The sequence below is a fragment of the Salvelinus sp. IW2-2015 genome, linkage group LG25, assembly GCF_002910315.2.
Source record: "Salvelinus sp. IW2-2015 linkage group LG25, ASM291031v2, whole genome shotgun sequence".
In the NCBI taxonomy this organism is placed as follows: domain Eukaryota; kingdom Metazoa; phylum Chordata; class Actinopteri; order Salmoniformes; family Salmonidae; genus Salvelinus; species Salvelinus sp. IW2-2015.
This window is the reverse complement of record NC_036865.1, coordinates 19386411-19399585: the sequence shown is the minus strand read 5'-3', so window position 1 is coordinate 19399585 and position 13175 is coordinate 19386411. Positions and strand designations below refer to the sequence as shown.

Below are 13175 nucleotides of genomic sequence, written 5' to 3'. Positions count from 1 at the left end.
TCCAAATGCTAACGTTTTGTTCAAATCATCTATAAGTGACTTTGTTGACTTCAACAATCAATTTGAAATACTTTCGGATGATTTGGACATGACGTGAACAATGCTAATATCGAATTCCAAATAGCCAATCATATTTATTAATGCACCATCAACCTACTGAGGAGATGCTTTTCCACACAACTAGATACAATGATATTCTCATTGATTTTTCCTAACTGAGCTAGCCTACTACATTAGATCTCTGCATTTGTAAGCATCAATCAAATAAGGCACATGTGTAGTATTCTAAAACTATGTCTGGTTGTTGTCTAGCAGTAATTCTGATATCGTTGCACTAGTTTGGGCAGTGTTCTGTCTTGAACCACCAGATGGCTCTAATGTTCTTGACTGCGTGACTACTGAACTGTGTATCATCCTCTAAAAAACATAGACATCTTAAATAAAAGTACATAAGTGCATAAGGGGTGGGGGGCGTCTAAACTGACATGGAATTGTTTAAGATGGTCATACTGTGGATCATTTAACTATTTCATTTGGAATTTTAGGACCCCTTTAGGTATAGAAAAAATACATATAAGAAAATTATTTGATAAAATATTGAATTTGGCCTTTACTACTATAGCCCACAGAATTGCACTTAATAACACAATTATAAATTGCAAAAAATACAAAAAAAGTATAACTCATAAGAAACAAGGTTTTGAAGTGTTTGTCCTATATCTAGGAAATATAAGAACACTCAGGAAATATATATATATATATTATAGATATGTATTTTTTTACACATATTTAACCCCTTTTTTTGTTGGCACAAAACTACCTCCATACATCCATACGTTTTTAAAACCAGTACCTTCAGACAAGTCCCGTGACACATATTCATTTGTAGCTCAAACGGACTTCAGACGAGTCCCGTGGGGCTTATGGAAGTCATGAATCAAAATAGAGAAGACCATTGTGTTCATGAGAGTCTCATCTTTCTATAGAGTGCCATGTTAGTTACGGACGTTTTCGTGAGAAGACCAATTTTCAGGTGTCTCCTGGTCTGACAAACAGCGCTGTTGCTCTGCAACTTTCCACTGCAGATAGGGAAGGCCGCATAGGTGGAAGCGCTGGATTGAGATGCAGCCCATGCAAAAAAACTGAAATCTCTATCTCAGACTGACAAATGTTATTATGTTACATAGATTGAAGCACGGGTGCATCAATATTAATAAGGCGAAGGTAATCCAAAACTAACTGAAAGTAATCAGATTATGTTACTGAGTTTGGGTAATCCAAAAGTTACTTTACTGATTACAATTTTGGACAGGTAACTGTAACGGGTTACATTTATAAAGTAACCTACCGAACCTAGGTCTTGGTGTAGCACATGAGAATGTGTGAAACTCACTCCTCATTCTGAAGTGCCACCAAATAGCTAACTTCTTGATGTCGCCGACTGGTAAGACGCTTTGGGAGGGCGGTCACATGTGCTAGCAAGGCAGAGGTCCTGGGTTCGAGCCTCGGTGTGAGCCTCATCAGGAGGATGTGGTACTTGCTAAGCAAGCAGCGTGATGTCTGTTACATTGACAAGTGGGAAAGAAGAAGGCAGGGCATATGACACATATTATACTTGCAGGGTTTTCTCACGGGATGGGCTCCAGTTCTTAGAAGGGACCTAGGGGGCCCTTGGTTGACCCGGCCTGACTTTGTAGTGAATTCTACTGATGAGGCGTTCAATATAGGGAGATCCCTGGTGACATGCAGTCAATACTGCATAGAGTCAGTGCTTGACTTGGCAGGAGCTCACTGGAACTGAGTACCGGCACCTCAAATAGATATGTAATTATGGGAGAGGGAGAAAGGGTTATAAGAACTATTCTGCTTGATGAAGGGAGAAGCCCTTTGATATGATTGTAGACAAACTGTTGGTGGTAGATTGCCAGTTCTAGGTAATCTGGGTTAACTGCATGTATTAAAATTAACATTTATAGTAACTTGCTATCCCAAGAGGACATGTACCATAAACATTTCTATGGAAAAGTAGTAGTGGATTTATACACGCCAACAAATGTATCATATGGATTAATAGTCTTCAGGGACCAAGAGTAGGTGCCAACAAAAAAACAGCGTATCAGATACTTCTGTTTTATCAAAATAAATGATGGACATAAATGTTAAGCCTTTGAATTTTTTTTTTCAAATATTAAAACTGATTCGATGTAAGGGGAGGTTGAGGAGAAATATGAAATATGAAAGTGAGATGGAAGAACCTGATTTGGGTTGGGATGAGAGTGACACATGAGTCTTGAAGCTAATTTCTTTGCAAATCCTTTGCACTCTGACAGTGATGTGCCACCCAGCCAACAATGCTGCATCAAATGAGGTTGTTCATAATTTCTGGATATTCAAGACTGAGTATAATGCATTATTTTACCACAGCAGCAAACAGGACTTGAAGACAAAAAAGAGTTTGGACACAGTGTCACCTAAACCTGAAAGCTAAGCATACTGTGCATGCATAATGAAGTGAAGGAAGATGTTTTGTAGGCTACAGATGAGAATATCATTATTAGCTCATCTTTATGACAATGGCCATCCAATTAATGACCTAAATGCTAATCAGATATCTCTGTGCTATGTCAATATGACATTCTAGCAAGGTATGCTAAAACTAATTATAATGACTATTGAATATGCAAAATGTCACAGTGTGTAACAGAAATATAAGCAATACATAAAGACTACACAGATACATTTATTTATAGGTTTTGGTGGGTACTCATTACACCATTACATGTAATTGACTAAATGTGTATTCCCAATTCATCATCATCATCAGTAGTATGCCTGTTTCTCTGCTCAGCTCACCAAAATGTGTTTAAAGAAATGTGTGACCACCATTACTGTTTTATAACAACAACACAGTGCTACTTCAATCTGACGGTCCCCTGTAAATGTGCCAGATAGGGGTTTGGATTCCTTGCACGTGATTGGTCATGGATCGATGCACGTTCACGTTATTCTGTGGGTGCCGCGCGCCCGTGCTTTCAGCATCATTTTGGAGAAGAGGGAAGCGGTAACAACCAAGTCTGCATCGAATGCCTGTCTCTTACAATTGCCAATGAATTATCTTCGAATTCCTATGTCTGCCAGTTGACATAGCCTAACCTATCACACGCACTGCACACCAGTTCTGCAAGAAACAGGATATTCGCAGGCTGTGCGTTTTTTCAGGTAAATCATCAAAGAACGATTGCTTATTTACATATTTTCCTTTTATTCACGATAGATCGAGACAAGTGATCAAGGGAGCGGGGCTTTTTGCTGTAGCTGTCCATGGTGCTGAAATTATAGGAGTCTTGGCTTGATGGAGACACTTCATTGACTATTAGCTATGTGATGATGGGAGCTAAGGGAAGACTAATATATTTACATATGCTATGTATTTTGGAATAATCCTTGAAAGGATGCGGTGGGTGTCGTTTGGGGCGAAGATTAGATACTGAACCTCGGATGCACACAAAATTGCCCTCGATCATTTCTCACCGTTTGTAATGAAAGGGTATTTTGTATACTTTGTATTCACGTTTTATATTTCAATGGCACTAAATTAAATGTATTTTACACATTGTTGTTTACTTTCCCTTTGAGAAACAACCCGAGCCTATTTCGTTAAGTCCCCTACATCCACTGTTTTTGATTTAGAGCTTGCCTGCACGTTTTCTTGCCACCGTGCTGCCTTTTCGCATCTCAGGAGCTATTGAATTCTCCAATGTCAATAAGCACGATAGCAAGGCAGAAATCAATAAGGCCTTTGTGTAAGCTTTCATTAAATCTCGATACTGTGCATATGTTAAACGGGTGGAATACTGAAGGAATGTATATAATGGTAAAATATGAAATGATGATGAGGAGGAGGAGGAGGAGAATGATGGTGATGATTATAATAATGATGATCACATCACTGTAATTACTGCTATTTGTACTGAAATTAACCAGCCAAAACATTTAGTTAATACATCAATTAGTTGATGATATTAACATGTCTACCATGTTAGCCTATGATTGGAAATAGACTCACTTACATCTAATAGGTCATTTTTATGCACTCAAAGTATTCTACTATTTTGTATGTAGCTTAAAGGTAAGGGACATTTTGTTCCTGTAGGATTCTTCTTTAATGTTTCTATGCCATAATGTTCTCCACTATCCTATCTCTCTGCTTCAGCACCTGAGCATTACTGAGGCTGTTCACCCTACTGGATCATGGCACAGACCAACAGTGTGGGGAGTAATGGAGTAGCCGATGAATCACCCAACATGATTGTATACAGAAAGGTAAGGTGTGCAGAACAGTGTTCAAATTGGGTGAAAACCCATTCAACCTCAGTGCACTTTTTTTTGTGCTGCACTTCAGTAGCGATAAGACACCGTGTAGGCTGATACAAACCCAATGCTAAAGGACACACATGTACAACTAGAAGGCTTTGACTCTACTGAAATCCATGTCCTTGATTTGGGTTTGTAGCGTTAGCTAGTTATGTGGCATCAAAATGAGTGTATGGCGGGGGTGTCACCATGTGCACTGATGTACATGACTGTACATAAATGCTAACATGCATATCGCCACTTGTACTTGCATGCAGACACACTCAGGTTACATGGTCTGGTTTGTTCCAGAGGCTCTGGTTGTGTATGTATGACATTCAGCCATTTTAACCAGTTGAGTTACACGTTTTGGAGCAAAAGGAAGGAAAATGCATTAGAATGTCTAGTATGTTGTCAATGCAGTATTTCTTTAGATTCAGCTGTGAAATCTATCTAGTCCATCAGTGCAACTCCCCCCTGAGAAAGAGAAATGTATTGATGTTCTGTGGGGATATCTTATTAATATATTTTTACCTCAAGCTTCAAAATAGCTTGAAAAAATATAATGAAAAGTAGGGAGGATAACGAGATTAACTTTTTTCTGTGTATTTTACTCAGTGAATGTGCATGTGCATGTGATTTAGCATGATTTAGCATTTTTCATAGCTGCAGAGTATATGGATAGTGGGGATTTGGATTCAGCTCATTATTTTGTTTTGTTTTATATGGAAGAAAGTATTTATTTGTTTATTTGCTTTGTTTTATATGGAAGAGAGTATTTATTTGTTTATTTGTTTTGTTTTATATGGAAGAGAGTATTTATTTGTTTATTTGCTTTGTTTTATATGGAAGAGAGTATTTATTTGTTTATTTGTTTTGTTTTATATGGAAGAGAGTAATTATTTGTTTTGTTTTATATGGAAGAGAGTATTTATTTGTTTATTTGTTTTGTTTTATATGGAAGAGAGTATTTATTTGTTTATTTGTTTTGTTTTATATGGAAGAGAGTATTTATTTGTTTTGTTTTATATAGAAGAGAGTATTTATTTGTTTTGTTTTATATGGAAGAGAGTATTTATTTGTTTATTTGGCTCCCCATTAGCTTTTGCTGAAGCAGCAGCTACTCTTCTTGGATCCACAAAAAACACAAAACATGACAAGTAACAAAACACTGATACACTGATAGACAAGGACAATCACATACATTTAAAATACAACGATATACAAACAATACAACAACAAAAACTATGTGTTAGAGTGTGTATGTTTGTGTGTGTGTTTGTGTGTGTCCCCTCACAGTTCCCGCTGTTCCATGTGATGTTGTTTAATCCTGTTTTTAAAGGTAATTTTGCTGTTTGCGTGAATAATTAGAAATGGAAGGGAGTTCCCTGCAATCATGGCTCTGTATAATACTGTGCGGTGCCATTAATTAGTTATGGACTTAGGTACTTTGAAATTACCCCTGGTGGCATGTCTTGTGGGGTATGTGTGGGTGTCTGAGCTGAATGTTATTTGATTATGCAGACAATTTGTAATTTTCATCACATTCACATTTCTCATAAAAACTTGAAGAGTAGCAGTTAATCTCTTGTCAACCCTCAACCAAGAAAGACTGGCATGCATGTTGTTGATGTTATATGGACCAAAAGCCAACTTACTAATTGCACAGTTAAAATTACTTGTGTTTACTGTTTTCTGTTAATACTATTTGCCAGGTTAATGTCAGAACATAAGTGAAGAGGCAGTAGCTGGGGTTTTGTTTTTCTACATTATTCTCTGACACATCTTTTTAGCAGAGAGGTCAGATTACTTACATTGCTCTGTACATTCATTGCTGAGGTTAAATGTGAAAAAGGAGGGCTCAATTCAATGTGAAACATATTATGGTACACTGTAGCTCTTTGTCCCTGGTCAAATGAAATCTCAGTGTTTTTAGAGAACTGTAAGAATTTACTTATACTACCAGGTACTCTCCATAGGTAGATGCTTTATGTTTGTGTGTGTAGGCAGTTGGAAACAAAATGAGGTGTAAAAATTACAGAGATGGGCTCAATTGAATTCTAAGGAATTCTGTAGGTAAACATATGACAGATTTTGTTTGAGGACTCAGAGGAAACATGGTTCCCTACAATTTCAATCAACTCTCTGGTACGCGTATCATTACAACGTGAAGCTGATCCTTAGAGACAGCCTAACAGTCACAAACTTCTGGGTCTGTGAATTCAATCACATGTGCGAGCTGTTTGTATGTTACCACGTAATCAGAGCAGGAAAGGCTCTGTCTCACGTTGTCAAATCCATCAATAAAGTGATCATTTTCCCATCACAGTCCCTTGTGGTCTGTTCTCTATCGGAGTTTCTTCTTCATTTCATTTCCTTCACCCATCAGTGGATTTTCACATTTCCTCTGCAACAGCTCTTTTTTCTATTACAAAGCAAGAAGAATGTGGGGAAACTATTCCATGTATTGTCTTTCATAGCTCTGGGATGTTGTGCTATATTTACAGTCCTTGTAGAGAGATTTGGTGGAAGTTTCTCCTTTCATGCTGTAGCTACATGTGAAAAACAAAGGTACAGTACTTCATGTCCTCCTTATACCGCAGCCTCCTACTCCACTGGAAGAGAATGGCATTCAAAGTTTGACTATTTGAAAACGGGCAAACACTAAGAGTGAGAGGGTTGGGTGGGTGTATTTGAACGGATTTGTTATTCCTAATTTGGTTGGGAGGGGAATTGTGTTACTTATTCAATTAAATAAAGGAAGTGGTTTGGAGAAACAGTAACAAAGACTCCCGGACTTCCTATTGATTTGTGGTCTTTTTGGCAACTCAATTACAGATATGATGTTGCTTCCTTCCTTCCGCTATTGATCTCTTGAACTTTCATTTTTGTCAGGGTAAAAAATTGTTCTGGTAATGGAAATAAATTAGCACCAGTGTATGTAAAATACATTTCTAAGCAACCTCCTTTCACATGGCTGAGATATCATTCATAATGTATTACCAGATCTATTTCTCAGCTGTTCTATGACTGTGATCTTCCCTGATCTCATCTACTCTTCCAGTCGGTCACTTCTTGACTGCATGTGGCCGCTGAACTGCTGGATGACCCACTTACACTTCTGAGCAAGATGGTCAATGCAGAGACTTTTCTAAGTGGCCTAATGGCACAGACACACTGGTAGCGTTAGTCGGCCGAGAGTACTTAGCACATGGTTTCCCAAACTAGGGGTCGCCTGATTTGAAAATGGGGCAGCAAGAGAACATTTGAGCTTGGTTCAGTAGCCTCCGGTAGCTGCTAGATGTGGTTGTAATAAACAGAGCGGTTTCTGTTTTCTTCCTACAAATGTGGCTCTATCTTTTGAATGGTTTAAGCTACAAAATATTATGACCCCTTCACTGAAAGATAAGACTCACGTATGTACATACTTTTTCCCTCTAGTATGCCCACAAGCCGTTAGAACCGAGTGGACAAGACCAGGCACTAAATCAGACTTCTACACAGAAGATCATACAACCTTATTGCCTGATAATCTTCTGAACTTCCCAATACCTTTCTGATGCATTTCAGTCACTTCAAACCATACTGTCTTCATACTGTAAAAAATACTGTCAGACTTATTTGTAATAGACTGTCAAAGCCCAAATAAAAAAAGTAAACATTGGCCGTTGATTACATCACTTTTTTTACATGGTGGGGTCGTGAAAAATAATTTATATTAAAATGGGGTTGCGGGCCAAAAATGTTTTGGAACCCCTGACTTAGCTCCTCTGAACACAGTGAAGTCCGTAATTTGCAATCCGAGTGCAAAACGATTCTACATGCACGAAAATGACGGCAATCAGACGCCTACCGGCGGGGTGTTCGCTATTACACTGGAAGGTGAAAATGTCCTAGTTCTTCCATGGCCTGTCCAGTTGTGTGGACTGTCCAGTTGTGTGGATTATTCTACAATGTTTATTTTAGTATGCAAAAACATTCACCTGATGTTACAAAAACACTCCCAGAAAACATTTAGTCTGTTCTTTGACATGACAAGTTCCCAAAATGCAAAAACTGTCCAGTTGTACTGACATTCAGATAATGTTTGTTTCATATTCCTTTGATGTTACAAGAATGTTGACAAAGCAGCCTTTCTGAGTTCTTTAAAGGTTCCCAGAACATGTAATTAGGTTGTGTGAACAGTGTGGGTACATTACAAAACACAAAATATGCTCAGTTGTGATGACATTAATACAACGTTTAAGTTAGGTTGCACATACATTCCCTTAATGTTGTAAGAATGAAATAAGTATTTTTTTATGATCTTCATAGCATATTTGTTTTAGGTTTCATATTCCATTGATGTTCACACAATATACAGCTTACCTTGATATGGAGGTCCTTAGAACATTTCAAGAACATTTAGAAAATGTTAGATTTAAGTTTGACCTAATCTTACCACAACATTCTCAGCATGCAAATTAAAGCACAAGAAATCAGATTGGAATACATCCCCGTTTTGTTTCTCTCCAGATTTCATGACAATTTGCATTTGAGGACAGTATTGTAGGTGATATAGAGACACATGGCATTTTCATTTTATTCATAGGACATTTGAACAGAATGCAAGCACATCCATATTTTTTATACTTCATATGTTGACACTTCATACGTTGACAATCTGCACATGTGAGTTTTAAACTTGCAAACCCCACATGTGATTAAGAAAGAAAAGGATGGGAGGTTTTAATAACTGTTCTGTGTCCTGATTGACCACATTTGACAAAAAAATTAAATAACAAGGCCACAGCTTTTGTCATGGTGTACATGTGGTTGATGCCATTCCATTTGCACCGTTCCGGCCTTTATTATGAGCCGTCCTCCCCTCAGCAGCCTCCTGTGGTCCCTACAATGTACGCACCAGACTGTTCCCACAACCTAATGAACCATTCTGAGAACCTTTAAAAAACAGACAAAATTTGTTCTGGGAACATTCTTGTAACATCAGTTGAGTGTTTTTTGCACCCTAAAATAAACATTTTATAATAATCTGCACAACTGTACAGTTCTGGCGTTTCTGGAACATATATTTTGTGATGTCCCCACATTGTTCCCACCAGACTCTTCCCACAACCCAATGAAACATTCTGGGAACCTATAAAGAACAGATTAAATGTGTTCTAGAACCGTTCTTGCAACATTAGACAAATGTTTTATACAAACATTCTATAATCATCACCCCAACTGGACAGTTTGTGTTATGAGAACAATGTTCTGGGAACTGTTACGTTCCCCAGCAAGGAAACTAGAAATTGTTGCTGAAACAGAAAGGGGAACTAACAAAGAGTTACTGACAACAACCAAAACAAAACAGGTGGGTTTTTAGGAGGGGTTCTGAAAGACACTCATGGGGGTGTCCACTGAAAGTTGCATAGCAACAACAACTGAGACCTAAAGACACCCACCATAAGCGGCCACTAAATTTGCCCACTAAGAGGCAAACAAAAGATAAACCCACACCAAACCTAAAGACACTAAGCAAAACAAAAAGGTGGAGCAAAACAAAATCAGGGAAATCAATGTTTTAGTAGGGTGTGCCTTTAAAGGTGTTAACCCTCCGCATCTATCAAGACAACTGGAGCACTGGGCCAGCCACTCTTAAATAGCACCTTGGCCAGTACAGGTTAAACACCTTCCCACTAATGAGACGGCAACCAGCACAAGTGTAACACATACTGACTAACAAGGTGAATTATGCCTGAGTGTTAGAGTTGCCCCTAGCTGTCAAAAAAGTAATAAAAAAGAAAATTGTGCTGTCTGGTTTGCTAAATATAAGGAATTTGATGTAAAGCATTTACTTTTACTTTGTACTTTTACCCAAGTATGGCAATGTAATACTTTTTCCACCACTGTACTTAAGTACATTTAAAATCGGGTACTTTTGTACTTTTACTCAAGTAGTATTTTTCTGGGTTACTTTTACTTTTACTTGAGTCATTTTATATTAAGGTATCTTTACTTTTACTCAAGTATGATAATTTAGTACTTTTTCCACCGCTGCCTGTAACAGAACCTTTGCAGAACAATTTTGGTTTGCTGGGTATTTTCTTTATTCATTAGGTAATCAATTTCTTTCACAATGTTGTCACAGTCATGCCATTTCTAAGTTGTTTGAAGTCCCTTTTTCAAAATCAATTGTAGGTCATCAAATTAATTTCCTGTAAAGATTTTCATGAGATATTGGTCTCTGCTCACTATTTTAAGGCATCCAATAAATATACACTTTCTGTAATCTGGCCAGGGAGAGTTTTACTGCTGATAGTGGATGGAGGTTTTACAGGGACTCCATTGGGAATAACACTCCATATCCTCTCTCAGCTCTTGTCGTTTACTTCTAATGAAAATGGATGGAAGAGGGGTAGAGGTGTTGACCTGATTACTGTGGAGCTGTGTGTCGCTTTTCCTCCAAGCATATTAATAGCATGTGCTGTGATTACCTGATTTATTCACAACACTCCTGGCTGACACTTAAGTTAGAGCATCTCACTGGTTAAAAGCAAACGATCAAATGCGAATAGAAGATACAGTATGCAGCATCTCCTTTACGATGCTGGGAAGATGCACATACTTCTATTCGTGGTGTTTTCAGGCACAACCCAATCATTGCCTACTCCCTGTAATGTACTCTTTCCAGTCACATACAGTATAAAGCATCTGTCTATATCGCCGTTGTGAGTGTGGTTCTCTGAGCTTGGTGACGTCCTATGATGAATAATGCTCTACTGCGTTCTGTATGTGGAACAAAAGCAGCCCCGGTGAGGCGCTCATAGTCACACAGAGGATAGAACAACATCCTCCTCCAGTAGGTGTGTGTGTGTGTGTGTGTGTGTGTGTGTGTGTGTGTGTGTGTGTGTGTGTGTGTGTGTGTGTGTGTGTGTGTGTGTGTGTGTGTGTTTTTGTATGCATGTGTCTACTCTAGATGCTTATAGATGCTTAGATTGATCTGAAACATCACAACAGGTGCCTGTCACCAAAATGGCTTTGGAAAGGATGAACAACAGATGAAAGGTTGGGGCTCTTTCATAACATTTGAAACACCTTTGATATTATTGGTCATGCATATCCATTATTTTAACCTGTATGTCAATTATTTGAGTACCCACTTAATCACTTTATAAGCCCGTCCATGCCAGGATTTTAGGTAAGCTTTTATAGCTCAATATAATGGCTGGGGAAGCCTCTGGATCTTTAGTTACCAGGTTTTAAAACTTTGTGTATTTACATCTCAGTATTTGTTAAATAAATCTCTCAAATGTTTCCCAAGGTCTGCTTCAGCTTTGTGAGTGACTGTTTGAGGGTGTGAGTGACTGTTTGATGGTGTGAATGACTGTTTGAGGGTGTGAGTGACTGAGGGTGTGACTGTTTGAGGGTGTGAGAGCCTGTTTGAGGGTGTGAATGGCTGTTTGAGGGTGTGAGGGTGTGAGTGACTGTTTGAGGGTGTGAGTGACTGTTTGAGGGTGTGCGTGACTGAGGGTGTGACTGTTTGAAGGTGTGAGTGACTGTTTGAGGGTGCGAGTGACTGTTTGAGGGTGTGAGTGACTGTTTGACGGTGTGAATGACTGTTTGAGGGTGTGAGTGACTGAGGGTGTGACAGTTCGAAGGTGTGAGAGCCTGTTTGATGGTGTGAATGACTGTTTGAGGGTGTGAGGGTGTGAGAGACTGTTTGAGGGTGTGAGTGACTGTTTGAGGGTGTGNAGGTGTGAGAGCCTGTTTGATGGTGTGAATGACTGTTTGAGGGTGTGAGGGTGTGAGAGACTGTTTGAGGGTGTGAGTGACTGTTTGAGGGTGTGAGAGACTGTTTGAGGGTGTGAGTGACTGTGTTTTTTTAAATGTGCATTTCTTCTGTCTCTTTAGCCAGAAGCCCAAATCTGCAGAAAATGTTTTTCAAGCGGCCTGATCTTGTGTTGTGTGTATGGCAGTTCAGGCTTTTGTTTTTCATGTCTTGGCAGCCAGTGAGTGGAATGGTGAGCTCTTCTCTCCACTCTCTAGAGTATGTGTATGACCATTAAACACACAGCTGAGCAAATGTTATTGTATGATTCCGTTATTGTTATTCTTACTTAATATTGGTCTCATTTATATTATTGTGCTTACAAACCATATACAGCATGTGTGAATTAATTGTACTATTGATTATTGATTTGTTGATTGATGAGAGCATACTGTAGTGTACATGCAGGTTATTATGTAGGAACAAGCCTATAGTTTTGCCTCTGCCATGGTAACACAGCTGTGTAAAACGAATCCCGTCTACAGATATTACAGTGAATCATCAGCTGGGTATCAGGTCTATTCAGACCCTTGCAAATGTACATCATATGAAACGGAGTGAAGAGCTGTGAAGTGCCAAGCTCCCCCAAGCAGCATTCAAATTCATTCAGTGAGAGGCTCATTAATTGGCAGATCCGAGGAATCTTTGTGTGAAGCCCTTTGTGTGCTATGTAGGCCAGCGGAAATGACTACTGCCCACATGAAAAAATGCTATAGTATACTATGGTTAAATACTATAGTATTCACTGTATTGCTTTTGCGGACTTAACTGTAGTAATAAATGTACTGTTTTTGCGGACTAGTCCGCAAAAACACTTCAGTGAATACTGTACTATTAACTGCAGTGTTGCGGACATGATTGTACTATACTGTATTATTTATAGTTTACTATAGTATAAATACTGTGGTAAAAAAAAAACTAGTATATACAGTTGAAATCGGAAATGTACATACACTTAGGTTGGAGTCATTAAAACTCATTTTTCAACCACTCCACACATTTCTTGTTA

The 13175-nt window shown here is 38.6% G+C and overlaps 1 protein-coding gene across 3 annotated transcripts in view; it reads left to right on the top strand.

Annotated features, from left to right (window-relative positions):
• Positions 1-3040: 3040 nt before the first annotated feature.
• The window catches only part of LOC111951805 (regulator of G-protein signaling 7), a 50399-nt gene continuing 40264 nt past the window's right edge, over positions 3041-13175 (top strand). For all 3 annotated transcript variants that reach the window (XM_023970039.2, XM_070434973.1, XM_023970038.2), the window contains exons 1-2: positions 3041-3219; positions 4214-4323. In XM_023970039.2, coding sequence (XP_023825807.1) covers positions 4252-4323 — 72 coding nt within the window. In that variant the 5' untranslated portion in view covers positions 3041-3219; positions 4214-4251. The remainder of the gene's footprint in view (positions 3220-4213; positions 4324-13175) is intronic.